This window comes from Centropristis striata, chromosome 21, assembly GCF_030273125.1.
Source record: "Centropristis striata isolate RG_2023a ecotype Rhode Island chromosome 21, C.striata_1.0, whole genome shotgun sequence".
In the NCBI taxonomy this organism is placed as follows: Eukaryota; Metazoa; Chordata; class Actinopteri; order Perciformes; family Serranidae; genus Centropristis; species Centropristis striata.
The window spans coordinates 28,405,516-28,423,614 of NC_081537.1; the positions used below are offsets into that span (position 1 = coordinate 28,405,516).

General features: G+C 38.8%; 1 protein-coding gene across 1 annotated transcript in view; it reads right to left on the reverse strand.

Moving 5' to 3' along the window:
* The window catches only part of fmn2b (formin 2b), a 35,338-nt gene extending 18,617 nt beyond the window's left edge, over window positions 1-16,721 (reverse strand). The window contains exons 1-6 of the mRNA XM_059324725.1: window positions 14,807-16,721; window positions 12,477-12,718; window positions 8,556-8,734; window positions 4,274-4,424; window positions 3,922-3,942; window positions 2,028-2,080 (exon numbers count right to left, since the gene is read on the reverse strand). Coding sequence (XP_059180708.1) covers window positions 2,028-2,080; window positions 3,922-3,942; window positions 4,274-4,424; window positions 8,556-8,734; window positions 12,477-12,718; window positions 14,807-16,428 — 2,268 coding nt within the window. The 5' untranslated portion in view covers window positions 16,429-16,721. The remainder of the gene's footprint in view (window positions 1-2,027; window positions 2,081-3,921; window positions 3,943-4,273; window positions 4,425-8,555; window positions 8,735-12,476; window positions 12,719-14,806) is intronic.
* Between the last annotated feature and the right edge of the window lie 1,378 nt (window positions 16,722-18,099).

Here is an 18,099-nt window from a genome sequence, read left to right on the forward strand (position 1 = left end):
ACTATTGCTGAATAAATGTTAACAAAAGAAAATAAGGGCTTAGTTTAAGGGTCGAGAAGATTTGGAAGAGTCACAACTTCAGTGCAAAGGTTGGCTTTTGAGAGTTTGGATCATTTATATACAGTCTATGGTTTGGATACAAAAATCCCAATAAATCTCAACTGTGTTAATATCTCTGACAGACTACCACACAAATGGTTAAAATTGAAGCAGCTGAGTAAAGAAACAAGAGTACAGATTTATACATTAAGGAAAGAAGGATACACAAAGTCTAAGCAATAAAAACCCAAAGACTCAGGTCTTTATAATAAAAATGTGTTCTAATTGACTCTTTAATAATCACGTTTATTTTGTTGCAAAGTATAGCAATGAAAGTATGATCTTTTTTGTACAAATTTGATCTTGCTTCCAAACTTTTGGCCTGTAGTATAGAGGGTAAATATTTAGCTCAGGGGTAGCAACCTGAGGCTCCATAGCAGGATGTGGCTCTTTGACCACTCTCCAGTTGCTCCCTGTTGCTTTAACAAAATAAATTATATGGAAATATGGAAATGAATAAATGGTATATGTCTACAATTTAATTCTCCTTTTACATTGTTGTAGTGATTCTTACATTCTAGCCTATGTCCATCTGGCTCTTCAACCTATCCACTGAATTTTGCCAAATCTAGCAATAAAAGAAAATAGAAAGATTTGTTTTTCTTTCACTGCCAGTACTTCTCGCTGATTGATATGCTTAATCTGCAGAAAGAAATTGGCAAATTACTTTCATTATAAAACTCAAAGATGGAGCTCCAGATTAATTTTTTAAAATCTTTTTTGGCAAAAATGTTTTAAAAAAATAATTAATGTAAAAGGCTTCTGCCCCCTTATTTAGCTTATACAAACACACAATGTACTAGTTTTTTTGCTTGTTAAAAGTTGAAACCACTTGAATTAAGTCAAACACAACCCTGAAGACAGTTTTTCTTGATTTTTTACACTTAATTTCTACATCATAACTACCATTATAACAATTTCATAATCTCATATTATCTCTAGTTATATTCTGAAAATAAATAAAATCCTGAATTTATGAGAAAACGTCATAATACATAAAGGAAAAGTTTTAGAATATCACAACATATATGGTATGAATTTGTTCGTCCAGAAGTGGCGTCAATAAGCTCCATCAAAAGAAAAGATTCTGGTTTCTAGCTCCAGCCCTGGAAAATATCTATTATTCTGTATGGCTGTATGCTATGATTTGATTGGGTATATCAGATTTCATGTGCATGTTTTAGCAGTGACTGTCCATACAGTTAATATTTCCTTTTAAATGAATTGTGTTTAGACTACAATGTGATTTTCCTGACTGGTACACAGCACTGGTAACTGTAGATAAATCTATATCTGTAGTGCATTTGGAGCAAAAATGAGACCATTAATGGAACTAGAATAGGAGGCTCTTTTGCCATGCTAGTAGAATGGATCTAAAGAGGCAATGTCAGTCAGGCAGTAGATCCATTTGGACCAGATTGAAAAGTCTATACAACTATTGGATAGATTGACATGAAATCTCGTATGAACATTTTGGTGACTTGGAGATCCACTGACAGGTTGACATCTTAATAAATAATCAAGCAGAATCATCCGGATGATGATTCGTGTCAGAAGTGCCCCCATGTATTTTTCATTGAAGTATCGCATATTGAAACTGAAAGTGCTGAGCTCTCAAGCCATTTATAACTGAACCTTACATTCTTCACTGCAGCATGCTCATGTATTTTTAATTCAAATCCATCATAATCCCCACAGTCCTCTGAGACTTTTCTTACTTCAGTGCGACAGAAAATGCTGTATACATCCCAAAATGATAACAAAGTTTTCTTTTAGCATCCTGTTGTAGCACATCAAATCACTAAAAGACCTGCAATCTTTTGCACAACACTGTATAGAATCAACTATCGTGGCGGTTTGAATAAACTTAGCTAAACATAATTTACGCCTCAGCTTTCAGGAAACCAGAGTAGATGAAAGTGACTGACTTCTTGGCTCTCCTTCTGTTGTTGCGTCAAACCCAAGAAGCCTGCATGGTGTTCTGGACAAACAGAGAAATCAGCAGATCAGCACAACACAGTTCAACACAAACACTTTTCAGAAGGCTCAGAAGTCTTCTGTAGGCAACTGTGAAAGTAAGAAGTTACATATTACATAGTTTGATCACTCTCATATACAGGATTGACGTACTTAGAGAAGTTGCGAAAAGTAGGTTTGGCAAATTGTTCAACTTCTTTAAAAAGTGTCACCTAGTGGCTAACATACACAAAATTTTGTTAAAAAGAGGCCATATACTGGGAACGTCAATGTTGCTTTGCATGTGTCCTGGCTTTTTTTTTTTCATCCAATCACAGACTGGTTAACTGCAAAGTTCTACCAGTACACACCTCAGAATACTACAGAACACTCTACATTAGAACAGTGTGGAGGTTATGTGAGGGAGCATGTAGTAAACGTTACAAACATGATTTGGGTTAGTGAGTTGAAACTATCTTTGCTTTACTGAGTGTGACTGATTCATTTTTGTTGTTTCACGTACTGACAAATATAGATTTAAGACAAAATAAACATGAAGGATGAAGACATTGGTCTGTTTTGTAGTGAAGATGCATGTTTCATTTGTAGGTGTTCATGGCTATGGCCAACTTATTTGAGTTTAATTGGAGTGTTGCATTGAGCCCTCCAAATATCTTCCCAAACACAGACCATCTCCCTTTAACCCATAAGAACCCAGACCTATTCATCCTTGAAGGAAAATTATGGGGGATATACCACAGAGCAAGTGGACCACATAGAACACATTTATGATGTTTTACAAAAAGAAAAAATAATATCCCTAAATTTCAAAGATCTGTGATGTGACATAAACGTTACATTGGGCATTTATGGAAGTTATGTTTATGATATTTCTTATTCTAAAATAATTAAACTATCAAAATTGTAACAGGATAGGATAGGTTCATTTTTGTTTATATTTGGTCAAATGTACTTTAAATTGAACAGCAAATCTTATATTAATTTAAAATAATTCAAACAGTGAAAATAACTGAGTGGCCTATTACCATTTTTGTTACGTATATGTCACAGCGATATTTTTGTTACTTGTTTCATATTAATTTGTTCAGGAAATATGATCAAAACAGGTGAAATGCAATACAGGACATTAATGGATTAGAATAGTTAAATAAGTTCAAACTTAGCCTATTAACAAAAAAAAGCTTCTTGAAATTAGTTACTTTTTCCACATTTCTGTTTCCAGTCACACCCACATTTTGGAGAAGTCACCTCCTGTCACAGTGACACAGTCAAACAGTCTTCCTTAGGGATTTAATGAGTTAAGGTGAAGTATAAAGCTGAATATGGGTGATTCTAGAACATTAAATGTGTTTGTTTCACGGGTTTCACCATGGGTTCTTATGGGTCATAGTCCTATTGCATGTTTAAGACACTGTCCTCTCTATCACCATGTTGTTCCTGTGTAATGACACACTTTAATATGACAGTAATGACACTGTCCTCTATGGACGGTTATTTAAGAAACACTTAGCAAACATAAGGGGCTTTATATGATATTGTAGAAGGGGGGCTGAGCTTATCTTCACTAATAAAAGCCACTAAACTGTGCAAGCTGCTTGTAACTGAGCTGGTTGGACAAAGTGATAAGCTCAATTTACAAGCCAAAGTGGATAATATAATTGGACTTTGTGACCAGATTGGAATTAGACATCACCAGCTGGAACACTCCACCCACCAAGGACTGGTTTATTTCAAGTTATGATATTATGTAACAGGCAGACAGATCTTCAGCTGGGGCCTGGCAACACTCTCTGACTCTGAGTAAGCACAAAATACAGCACACAACATACAGGAATGATCACTCACCTTGATTGTCTTCTAAAATGCCTAAATATGAAGAAATCCATTCAGGTGAAGGGGGGAAAAAAGAGAAGATAAACCAACACAAAGGTCAGGGTCATTGCATAAAAATGAATGGGAATCAGCATGTTCAACTACTTTTGAGGTTTAAAATACTAATTTATTACAGGAAATATAGCAACCATTGGTGTAAAAGTTTTGTATATTTTGAATGACGTATTCAATTACTTGTCCAAGTTATGTCAAGATGTGAATTCAAGATACAACTTTTCTGAAGGTTGAGAACAAACTAAGAGCTACACGACACCCTGTCAGGTAGCCAGCATGTATAGACCGCGTGTTTAAGCGTCGATCTTACCTGCCTCTATGGATTTGAGTCCAGTCTTGCTGTCTCCGCCTGGCTTGGCTGGAGGCCAGGGGCCCTTCAGCTGCCCTGGTAGTTTCCCTTCAAGAGGATCCAGGGAATGAGGCGGCTGATTAACTGCTGCCCATGTATACAGCTGGTCATGCTGGAGGAAACAAAATTATATCATATCAGTTGCACTTAGCCTGGCATCAGCATGTTGTTTCGCAAATGTGTATTAGTCCGGAACTTTGGGTGGTGCTTGGTCCATTTTCAAACAGGAAAAAATTGTGGCCTGGTACCAGACTTTCACAAATTACAGCTAAACAGGACATTAAAACATTTGAGATGAGAAATAGGCAATTCAGTAAAAAAAAAAAAAAAAAAAAAAAGAAGGTATATTTTGGGCTACCCCACATTATTCCATGGGCATAGGCTGGGGAGGGATCTAAAAAATATTAGACCACCCTTTTTCTTCAATTTCTTGCCATTTCCCATGGTTTTCGTGATGATGATTTTTTTGTTATTATCATTAAAACCATGGAAAATGTCTAGATATCAGCTCTTAAATTAAACTATTATGAGCTATTTTTGTTGTTATCATTATATTTGTCCAGACAAATCGACCTTTAGTTGTACCAGGCATTAAATGAACAAGAAATTGAAGAAAATAGTAGGTGGTCTAATAATGTTTTCCATGACTGTATTTTGGGCTGTTTGGGTGGAAATCTGTCTGAATGGGAGAGTGACCAGACACATCTACCAGATCAAATAAAACATGAGCTCAGTTTCCTTATATTGTCATTTGTATCTGCTAAAAATTAAAGGAAATTTTTACTTATATTGTAAATTTGACAAAATTTCCTCAAGCCATAAGTGATACTGTCTGACATTTTAATAGTAATCTATATTCCCCTGAAAATAACCCCAACCCAATAACTATTCACTTGTTTCTATATGATATGGAAACAGTCTAGATATCAGCTCTTAAATTAAACTCTTATGAGCTATTTTTGTTGTTATCACTATATTTGTCCAAACAAATGTACCTTTAGTTGTACCAGGCATTAAATGAACAAGAAACTGCCAAAGGGGAAAGAGGTTTATCCCTCTCCTCTGAAGCCACAGAGCCACTGGGTACACATTTAAAATGGCAAAGAACACAAATATACGATTGATCCAGTATAAAATCCTCCATACAACACACAATACTCAAAACAAATTGTTCTCCCCTGCACAGAAAGCTGTTCACAATGCACTGTAGGCGGCTACAGATGACTACCTCCACTCCTTGTGGCTCTGTCCAGTCATACAACACTTTAGATCTATATATCACTGAAGGGGGTGTTTGAATTTTGATTCTCACACACTTGAATCATCAATCAGAACATATATACCAATGGAACAAACAACTGACTAAGAAAGCAAATGTCACACTTTGATTTTGCCTGTTAGTAGAAGCCACTAAACCAATATACCACTCATATCTTTATACTCAGACCTACACATACATGTGCACACAGTCATATATGCACACCATACACCCTTATATTTCAGTACCAACCTGTCTCACATCTTATCCCTCAACACTAAATCCTGTTGTACATCACAATATTATATGTGTTCATCATCCCTTTTTCATTTGCCTTTTCCCCCTAAATGTAAATTCCTCAATTCATCACACAACCAGGAAAACTGGTGTTCTGGTCACCACCATCAAGACCAATGGGGATTGTTGATATTTCTTTTTCCATTTGTATGGTTGTTTACATTGTCATTACTACTATCATAATTCAAGTCATATTGACAGATAAAGTGTAGATCTTCTCAAAACTGTATTAATCACTCTCTTCCAAACATATCACAATGAAAATGAAACCACAATTAACAGAGGAATGTGTCTGAAAACACAATTATTCCAACTTTAAATCCATATATATATATATATATATATATATATATATATATATATATATATATATCCTGTTGTAGAAAAAAGTTAGATATAGTAGGTGTATACACTTTACTCAAAAACTGGACCCAGGTATTTGCCTCTTACCTACTGCATACCCACCCATTTGAACTCATGTTGAACTTAACAAATTTTCTTATTTGTTGTTGTTTTTCAGCTTGGATCCATGCAACTTGAGCCCACAAGCTCTGCAGGGAACCTGGGTGTCATGACTGATGACCAACTGACCTCCAAGGCTCATGTATCCTCAATTACCAGATCTTGTTGATTCTCCCTGTACAACATCAGGAAAATTAGACCCTATCTGACCGAGCAATCGACACAACTCCTGGTTCAAGTCCTTGTGTTATCCCGTTTAGACTACTGCAACTCTCTACTGGCGGGTCTTCCTGCTGCACCACCAAGCCTCTGCAGATGATCCAGAACGCAGCTGCACGTCTGGTCTTCAACCAGCCCAGGAGAGCTCATGTCACTCCACTACTCATCTCTCTGCACTGGCTCCCGGTCACAGCCCGCATCAAATTCAAAGCCTTGTCTCTTGCTTACAAGACAGCAACGGGCTCAGCCCCTTCTTCTCTGAACTCCTTTGTTCAGGTCCATAAACCCTCCCGTCCACTACGCTCCTCGAGTGAAAGACGTCTGGCTCCTCCGCTGCTGAAGGCCTCTGTTTCTCAACCAGACTCTTCTCCTCTGTAGTGCCCCGGTGGTGGAACCAACTCCCAAACTCCGTCCGTTCTGCTGAGTCCTTCTCAATCTTTAAGAAGAGACTGAAGACCAACTCTTTACTGAATACCTTCACTCTTGATCTATACCAGGGATGGGCAACTTAAATGCTGGAGGGGGCCACAATTTTTCATGGACACTACCACAGGGCCACATATAGGACCGTGCACTTAGCCAGATATGATGAAACTGCAGTTTTAAATGAGTTTACAGTGCCGTAATTTAACATATTTCATGCTCAAATGCATCATAACAGTATAAAGAGGAATACAAAAGGTTTGAAGCAAATAAAAAACAACCACTTACTGTGATTTATTTATTTATTTTAGTGCAAGAACAGCAGACCAACATTAATTGCAAGAAGTAATTTTGTGCATTTTTACACTGCACTTTTAAGATTTCATGCTCAAATGCATGGAGTGGCCACTTCAAGTGAGGGTGCGGGCCATATTCGGCCCCCAAGCCTCCAGTTGCCCATCCCTGATCTACACTGACAACTACAACAAGTATCTCACTGACCACTCTTGCGACCTATAAAGCACTTAATGGGCTCCAACTTAACCCACGCCACTTAGTCTTGCTATGTTTCTTGATCTCACTTTGGATAAAAGCTTCTGCTAAATGACTTTGTAGAATTGTAGTTATTTGTTGTTGTTTTTGTTTTTTTGTCCCTGTTTTTTTTTGTTTACTCTTTGCAACTTCTTTTGTCTCTTCATGTATCCCTGAACTTGTTTTTTTTGGAACAAGACCTCTAACCTAAGCGACAAAATAGACCGTTTGTCTATACCACCCATAACGACACATATGAGCAGTGGCAGTTCTACACAGGGGCCTACAGGGGCCACTGCCTCTGTGAAGAAGCCCTTGGCCCCTGCTGTGGCCCCTGTATGAAATTAATAATAAAATGATCAATTTAGTACGATGAACAACGGAACAATTCTTACCTATTTTTGGTTCAAACAATACCTCTTTGTACACAAAAGGAACCCAGCATGTGTACACCGTAAAATAGTTTAATTGTGCAATAAAAGCTTGTGTATTAAGAAAAAAAAGATCATTCTCACTGTACTGCACTTTCAAAATAAAATAAAAAGTAATTGTGCACAAAACTGAGAAATATCATTGTCGTACAAAAATAATTGTTTTTGTTGGTCTCAAGTCTCATTGTTTCAATCAATGTATTTGTATCTTCAAATAAACTTAAATTAGATTTTTAAATAAGCTAAAATAAAGATTTTGAATGCTTAAATGTCATCTTTGCCATATTTATTGTGCCCCTCTGACTAAACACTGGCCCCTCCTTGGCCCCCAAGGTAAAATTGGTCTAGAACCGCCACTGCATATGAGCATTTGTCAAAATGATCGTTTCATGGCTCACGGTACAACGGAGGGTTCTAAATATGAACCCGTTCTCCTAGTTGAAAGTCCTGCCGTTTATCCAACCCATCCACCCAGAGTGTGATATCTCACATTGAAACATCTTTGAGGGGAGACCAGTCTGTTTTTCGTTTTCACTTTTTTACACAATGAAAGACAGTTAAAACAACTGACAACAAACTTGACGACAAAGTTGGGGAAAGGCGTAGCAGGTGTGATACATACGTCAAACTTAGCTGGTGCTGTGGAGGTGATTTGGGCAGTGCTTCCTCCCAGCTGCTCTCTGAAGCAGTCAGTGAAAGGGAGCAGGAGACCCATGGCCAAGATCCTGGAACAGAGCCTCTCAGCCTCCTCCGGCTCCTCCTGCTGCTGCTGAACGAACAGCTTCTCCAGAAGAGTTCGACCTGGACGGCCAGAGATAAAAACATATGTGAGAACCAGAGAAGCACGACGTAACCCTCTGGAGTCCATGAAAGCAGCTGCACATGACTTCTTCATGATGTGACGACATAAAAATGAAGCAACATTGAGTCTTGCCATCACCTTCACTCTAAAGTTCTGTCTTGAAACTCCATACCAGATTTTTTTTGATGATATTGAGCCAAGTAAAACCGGAGATATTGTCAAATATATTTAGTATAAAATATTGAACTAGATATAATCCTCATTTGAACTGTTATGTTATGTTATGTATGCAACCTGTGTTCATATTTGCAACATTTAGAATTCTGTGTTTTTGAAACATAATTTTCTAGATCAGATTTTATGTTTCCTTAGTTTCTTTTGGGTTCAAAATTTTGATCAAGTAAATCAAAGTGAAAAATTAATTATCAGGATATATAGGTGAGGTTGCACTGAAAAAAGTGATACCAACATGGCATGGTATAGATTTTAACAGATTTCTTAACGGACATGATAGCCCAAGATTTCAGAGGGTTAATAGATAGTGGTTTTATTAAGCAATTTGCTGAAATCCCAGAAGAGAAAACTGGTGTGTTGGCAGGGCTTAACCTTTGGACCTAACCCACTCTAGCAGCCAAAGGAGCTGCATGTCTCAGTGTCTGTGTAAGAGTAAGGCCTCGTCATAGAAAAAGTTATAAAAAACAACAACTGAGTTCTGGAATGCAGCCTTCGACTCTCAGTAGAACAAAGATAGTCTAAACAAGGTCCAAATGTGCAGACACAATACTCAAAGACTCCTTCTAAGGGTGAAAACGGAGGATGGTTTGCTTTCTAAACTTCATTCCTCTATCTTTTGGCTGACCAGCTTGAAGATACATTTGCTAATGCTAACCTGAATATTGCAATAAAACTCAAAATCTCTAAAAATTACAAGCTTACTCATTTCATTGTATTCAGTGTGGCCTTGTATTTCACTGCAATATATAAGTCCTGCACCTCTATGAAATCAGCACAATCATGGCTAGACGAGTGAACCACTCAAACATGTCTTTTGTGCAGAATAATAGTTATAATGACATCAATCATAAAAAGAGGAAAAATGCAAGTTGAATTTCTCTGATAAATTATTATTTTTTAAATTGAATAAAATTGAATTTATAGAAACAATACTTTTTGCCTATGCCCACGAGTGTCACAAAAATTGAAAAAAAAAATGGGTCTCCACATGCTATATATAATAAACTATTTGCATTTTTACAACCTCTACTTACAACCTCTCCTGTCCTCTCCCCTCGGCTCTGTGTAAACAGCCTGCAGTTCTGTCTGATTTTCTGTTAGTTATTACGAACACTTTATTTTGGGTGATGTTTTAAATGAAACATGTAGAATAAAGTGATTTTGACAGAAATATCACAATTATAAGCTTTGTTGTGGTTATTTTTTCTAATGGAAACTTTCATAACCTATGATCCATTAAAGGACTTTTTGTTCTCACTATTTTATTTGTTATCTTTACTGCTTTCCTATTTTTCACTGACATCTTGAAATGTTTTAAACTATCAAAATTGTATATCATTTTGAGTGGATCTTATTTTACAGTATTATCAATTTCAGATCATTTTCAACCATTGTGCATCCAAGTCTGACAATTTAAATACACAGGAATGTATCTAATTAGTGCAATTGGAATATTTCAAATTTAAGCAGTCAAATGTTTTGGACTTAATAGAACTACTTGTTCAGTTCTCTATTAATGAATCTTGACTCCTAACTTTGCCTCCACTAGTCTCCTCATGTCTCCTCTGGATGATATAAAATGGTGATTATATAATTTCACTAAATTAATCAGACCGATCATAATCACACACCAATGTTACATGGTGAACTACTTTATTGTACTTTGTTCTATGCTTTATATAACTTGCTTCTCCTTATCATTTGATAAGTTTATCCGCATTCTTTCTTAGTGGACTTATTATGAGCAAACGAGTTGCATTTATAAACTGGCTTAACCTCATGAGCATCAACTCATATTAACATTTACAAGTTGGTTGCAGCCTCGGTTTTAGCCACACTTCTGGCCCACAACTAAGGTTATAATAGTTTTGGATTTTTCATTAGTTTTTAGTTTTAATTCGATTTTAGAGTGAGTTTACTAGTTTTAAATGCTTAATTTTAGTGTAGTTTTTATTAGTTTTAGTGTTAGTTTTTGTATTTGTTGGGTGCCAGATTTAAAAAAAGTCACAATAAATGTTCCTTTATTTGCTTTGTCTGATCCATCTCAGCCCCAATAAGTTTATTAAGTCATAAAACCAGATAGATGAAATAGATTTCATATCAACCAAAAAGATTTACGTGTGAAAAAAGTTGACAAAGAAGAGAACTAAGGACTTTTCACTATAATTTTAGTTAGTTTTAGTTAGTGTTGTAACCTCACAATACAGTTTCAGTTAGTTACCGTTTTTTTTTTTAAACTCTCGTTTTTATTAAAACTCTCGTTTTTATTAAAACTCTCGTTTTTATTAAAACTCTCGTTTTTATTTTTATTTCAGTTACGAAAATGTTTTTTCAATTCTAGTTTTCGTTATTTTCAATTTTTGTTAATTATAATAACCTTGCCTACAAGATTCTCGTTCAAGCTGTTAATTTCTGTAAATAAACCAATCCTTCAGACAAAGGATATTACTGGGAATTTAAGTAGCAGCACATGAGCAGACATAAATCAATGATATAAAGGTTGAGCTTGTCTCCAACTAAAAATATATCGTGCGTTTATTGATGACAAACAGGTTGACACAAATGCAACTACAGCATGTTAAAGCTCAACATATTCTATTTTTAGAGCACCAGCAAAATGTTTTCAATGTGGACAGAGAGGTTACTGTATGCCTGCCAAGTGTAGCTCTTTTATTATAATGTTTTCGCTGACCTGCCAGTATAGACACCTTAGTGTTTATGTTAGATTAAACATAAGGAGATTATTCAGATGCTCTGAAAGAACTGAAGTGCCAAGTCTCTTTACCATGTTCTTCAGCTAGAAGTCAGCATGCAATCTGTGTCCTCAGAACCATTAATGGACTGTTGTTACTTTCAGTCTCTTTCTTGTTGTCTGCAGGAACACAAGACAAGGTCTAAACCTTGTGTATGGCTGACCACGTTTAGGTCATGTAATTTAGCGATTTTATGGGTAATATGTTACATGAATATTTAATAGTGATGTGTGGATGCTAATAATTGCTTTTTAAATGAAATGAGTCAAGTAAAAGCACTGTCCTTAGGAGGCCAGTGACAACGTGTTTGAAAACCGTCATACACTGCCGATGTAGGAAAGGACAGCATTTAACTGCTGTTTTAAAATTCTAATTCTCACACAAATATCTGTTATCATGTTCATATTTTTGTTTTTATATTGATATTTTTGTTATTGTCATTATAACTTGTTGTTGATGCTATACATGTGTTATTTCTATTATCAGTTTGTTAATACTTTCTTCTAACTAACTTATAACTATGAAATTATGAAATTTTAGCTCGAGGCTTTAAATAAGCCCATATGGGTTTTCTGCCTCTCCCTGCGCTTAAAACTATTTGTTAAACAAACCATAAGCAAATGACCAACCTCAAGCAACCCGGCCCCCAAAATAGCGTGTGATCACACACTCACTCACTCAGTCAAATACACACCCATGTGCAGGTCTGCCAAAACAATAATCATCAAATTGGATAGAGAGGCTCTGTTTTCACCTGTGAAGACGTCCTGAAAGCCGCAAGTAGAAACTTGTCCACAGGAGGATCTTCTGGTCGCACAGAGGGGTTGGCTGCCTCCTCCTCTGTAGCCCACCAGATATTCTCCTGAGCCTCCTCCATCCTCCTCTCTGCTTCTCAGCCTCCTTTCAAGCTCCTCCGTCCAGTCAGCTGAGCGACTCAGAGACCCAGCAAGACTTCGAGAGCGCTGCCTACGGACTTGATGACCTTCAACCATGGTCCTGTCAACATTTACATTGCATGTTAGCTTTACTTTGAAAACAGATACAATTAAATAACACTATAGTAATGAAATGAACAGATCTGAAGGACGATAGTTCTTGCATTTTGCAGTATATTCAGTATGAATTTTGCACTTTCAATGAAGACTGTTTTTTGTTTCTGTTACTTTCAGGCAGCCAATAGTTTTCATGGATTTAGATGTATAAAAATCTACTCAGGTAACCAATCGAAACATTAATGCAGCAGAAAGGGGCACTGGTCTGCACACAATAGTGTTACTTCAACAACAACAAAAGAAGGCATTTCTGTGAAGGTCTGCATATCACAGGGATGTTTTGTCTGTGCATGTTGGCTTTAATAATATATGAAGATTAATGAAAACAAATGGCTGTCTGGAAGTGGAAAAGGCAGATATACTGTAAAGCCCTTTATCATTCTCATAAGTATACCTACCTACATCTAGTAGGTAGAGCATGTTGTTATCAGCCCATTCAAGATTCTAGATTTTTTTCAGGTTTTTTTTTTAGCTTTCTAAAACAAAAATACAAGGGGAAAAGTGTAAAAACGTGACTGTACTTTTTACACATAACATTTTGTGGAGTTATAGGTGAGGTTAGAAAAAGTCACGTTTATGGAACATGTACTGGGTGGAACCAGCAACACTGGTCCCAGCTGCTACTATCCGATTTTAGGAACAAAGAGGAACGTCGCCACTCCTACATTTCTGTGTCTTCTTCATAAATCATTAACTAGTGAGGATGCTTTTTACCCGGGAGCTCTTATCAAACGTGCATATGAAAAAGTTGTGACACTGTCTAAAACGTAAACAAAACAGAATGCGATAATTTGCTATTCTTTATGACATATATAAGTTAGATATGTATATATTGTATATTTATCTTTAAAATGAAATTTTGAAGCCTTCTGTTTTAGACAGCATCCCACCTTTTTTGGAACAATGTCAGTCAGAAAAATAAACACTTGCTGACCAAAATGATAACCAGCTACACTAATATTTTGATGATAAATCTGCAAGCCAGATGCAAGCCTGTATAAATGTTGATCTTTTACGATGACGATACTCACTAAGAGACTAAGGGACAGCATTACTACACAACAAGATACACAAGCAGTCAGTCAGTCAGTCAGGATGTAAACAAGCCAATAGTTTATGATCTAATGATCTAAACCACTTTATCTAGATTGGTAGAACCAAGTCACACAACTGGACCCATCTGTGTTTTTTTACCACAACCTGTTGCGTTACTGTAGATACCACTGCAGTTACGAACAAGTCATGTCCTGCAACGTAATGATTGGTCAGTGTGGTGCCTTATGTCACACAGTGTTGTGTTGCTACATTGGGTCTTTATTATCACCTTTGGAAGAAGCTAGCAAAACGCAACTGTAGCATTCATAAGAAGTTGTTTATTAGCAGCAATTAAACCTACATGAGACCTCACGTAGTTATAAGTTAGCCCTAACCCTTGAATTCCCCTTACCCATTAAGTGTTAGTTTTGCTAACAATCAAATGGTCAACAATCTTAACCATTTTCCCTCCAATCAACACTAAACTGAACAAAACACAAGTTTTTCTGCTGCAGCGCGTGGAGTCAAACCAAAGCAGGTTTGTTAGCCCCATGACTTCCAACCTAAACTAAGTAGCAAGTTAACAAACATCCATACTCTTTTTTTAACGTTAACGTTAAGGACATTAGCCCAGAATGATGTAAGGCACTGCCCTGACCAATCACAACGTCGGAGGGCGGATCTGGTTCAGACCTACAGTATCCATAATAACACCAACCTGTTTGATCGTCATGCTCCTTGAGTTTCTTTCCATCTGACTTATTTTTAATAACACCACATTCCCAGATGTCAGCAATTACCTTGGTGAGTATGTACAACCAGGGATGGTGCCCAAAACTACTGAAGTAAGACTCTAATTTTAGTAAACTGTAAATATCCTCCTTATCTAACAAAGTGAATCCACTTTATCTGCAATCCTGATTAACATCACCTAATGATATGTGCTGTAATATTGTCATGTCAAAGGTAGAACAAAATCAAACAACACCACAGGTACCTGTGGAGGTGGTGGTGGGCTCTGCGCGGGGATAGGGGGCTGTGGGAGGGAGACAGGGCCGGGGAGTGTCCTGGGGAGCTGAGCTGTCTCGTGGTGGTCTTGATATAAGAGGGGAAGATGGGAGGGTAGGGTTTCACCACAGGGACAGAGGAAGAGCAGGATTGGGTGGACCTGAGGAGTCGTTTGGCCAATGTAGGGCTCTCCTGGGGGAGCAGTGGGGTAAAGCACACGCTGCTCCGTCTGCATTCCTGGTTGGAGGGGGAGGCACTGGTGCTGGCAGCAGCAGAGTGGTTGGGTTCAGATCCAGCACTCAAGCAGTCCTCAAGGGACTCAGCACTGGTAGCTGAACCCAACTGACCCTCACCTTCTTCAAACACAGTCCCTGATGTCCCCCCTTCGGTGGGTTCAAGACTTCTGTTGTGGCTGTTAGATGGAGGACTGAGGTCAACATCCACCTCAGACTGCCCTGCATCCTCTCCTTCGCCTCCTGCTTCCACTTCATCCCCTGGGCTTTTCCCAGCGCTGTCAAATGTGAGGTCAGGGAAGCTGTTAAAACCAGTTGTCATGGGGACCGGGCTGACTGCTTCCCCCCCAGCTGTAGCCATGGTGATGGCTGTGTCGGGGGGCTGCTGCACCCAAGCATGCTGGTCTTTTGTGCCTGTGGCAACACAAAGAGAGACTTCTTTCTCCCCCTGCTCCGGATGCTCCAGTCCCTCCTCCTCCTTCTCCTCCCTCCTGTCCTGTACCTCTGAGTGCAATGGGGGGTGTGGTGTTGGTGACTGGTCCGCGTGCTTGACAGAGCCAGGCAGAGTCCCTGTCTCTAGGAATGACAGGGCGTCAGACCCCAGTTCTAATTCTGGAGTCAGATCCAACACCTCAGGAGGAGTTAATTTAACCAGCCCGTTGCTCTGCTTCCTCCTCCCCTCTCCTCCTGCCCAGCTCAGATCCTTTACACCCCCTCCTGGTGCTTCCACAATTGAGTTAACCCCCCCATGCTGTTGGTGCTGAAGCCTTATAGCAAGCTGGATGTCAGCTAGCAAATCCTCGTGGTCAGCTGCTGAGTGGAAGCTGTAAATATCAGTGTCCGACCCCGAGCTACCTCCCTTCTGCACCCCATCCTCTGCAGGAGATGTTGCCGCCGTTGAGGTTTTCCGCTGCATTTCCTGTTTCCGCTGTGGTCCATCTTTATCCTTTGTCCCTGGCTCTGGTTTCTTTTTCTTCTCAACCTCAGTGTCCGACTGTCCCAGCTCATCTGCGGACATTTCAGGTGTTTTTGTGCTGTCCAGTTCATCATGTTGCGATATTAAAACGTCCTCCTTTGAGCCTGTTACTGATGAACACGCATCTCCTTTCCCTTTCAGGTTGCCCTTTCTCTTCCGGATGGAGAAAACAGAGGACTTGGACTCTGATTTGTTTTTCTTCTTTCCTGGTCCTGTGCCATGCATCCCCCCTCCTCCTCCACCGCTGCCTGCTCCTTTACCCCCATGCTTACCATGGTGTTTCTTTCCTCCTTTTTTTGTGGTGTCCCCTCCTCCCTCTCTCCATCCTTCATCCAGTGAAGGGTAGCTTCCATTACCCGATGCTGCTGCAGCTTTCTTTTGCTTAGCCTCCTGGTTGCCCATATTACCGTCCGTTGGCTTCTCGCCTCTCCTCACAGATCAAGCCCGGGAGAGCTCCTCCTGCCTGGGGCAGCTTTAGATGCCTGTGTCTGGGGAACGTAGAACCATCTTGGCCTAATCTGTGGATGCACGTCTGATGGAGGAGGAGGGGCCGCTGGTGCTGATGGTGTGGTTTTTTTTAAGTTCTGTTGTGCGACAATCCTTTCTCGTTGCTTTCTGGTGACGAAGGCTGGCGTGGCAGTGATGTTGACGCTGATGCAGGAGAGACATACAGCTTGCTCTACCTCCTCCCCTTTCTCTCTCTGTCTTACCCTCCCCCTCCTCCTCCTCCTCCTCCTCCTCTCCATCTGCTGAAAGGAGTGACGCAGGCACTGCGTGCTCAGTGGAGCTCTGACAGGGAGGCAGACTGGGAGAGATGCAGCAGGGATGTGGACACAAAGCTAGTCCTGCTGGACAGAAAGGATAAAAAGACCTGAGAGGAATAAAGATGCTGCTGGCAAGTGATACACTGCTGGTGCCGGGGTGAGCATCTTGGCTGATCATTCTCTGTCAATGTAGCTAATCACACAGTTGCTAACTACATTTCCCATGATTCCCTGCCTCTTGCCTCTATCACCCATAGTGCTAAATGTGGGCTAGACTCCAGTTAAGGGTGCTCTTATGCATCTCACACTCTTACAGGTTCTTGTGTCAAAAATTGCTTTAATTTATCTGTTTAACAGTTGAAACACACAAGTTATACTTATTCTTACTTTAAAAAAGAAAGAATAGCTGAGCTGTTTATTATAAGGGTTTCAGGTATATAGGAGTCATAGTTAATATTTTTCATTCTAATCGTTATTGAACAATACTTGGTAAAAATCTAGTATTTTTAGTGTCTATGATGTGAATATTTTGGATATTAGTAGTTAGTACGCTTTTGTCCCAGTAATACAAACAAGTAAATAATAATACACTTAATGATATATAAACCCCACATCCATCAGCTGTGTGTCTCACAGATCAAATAGGATTACATTCTATTAAATGGATCAATCTACACTGTGTTCTCTGCTCAGACAACTGTTGAAATCAAACAAATACCCAGCTGAATATGTATTTTGAAGTTATTAATCACAGTTCATTGATCAGCGCTCCTAGTCTGTTTGTGTTCCTGTTTCAATACACGCAGATTTCCCTCACTTGCTACAGTGTGCAGGGAAATAAAATCAATCAATAAATGCAATCATAGATGATTTCTTCCCATGAAGCCTTGATGTATCAATTAACATGGTGTGTATACGTTTAAAACACATAAACAGCAGGATATCTGTGTGATTTAAACAGCTATTTGCAGATTACGTGTCATTTAATGTGACGGCAGATGGAGGCAGTGTGGATTGCACAATAAAACGTATACACGCTTCTTGCTCCCTCTCATATACAGACCTTTGTGTAAGGCTGACCTTCAATAACAACAGAAATTCAACTTTTAAGATGGAAGTATCAGTAAGGTCAGCTTGGCAGCAGTTCTGAAGTTTTTGATCACATCACATGATCTTTCTCAACAGGTGGAGTTGCAGTAGCTGAGACACAAGTGCACACTTGTTTGCATTTATTGCTTCATTTGCTTTTATTCTGGAAATATTTGGCAAGACTATCAGCACAGAATCACTATCCAGGTCACAAATATGA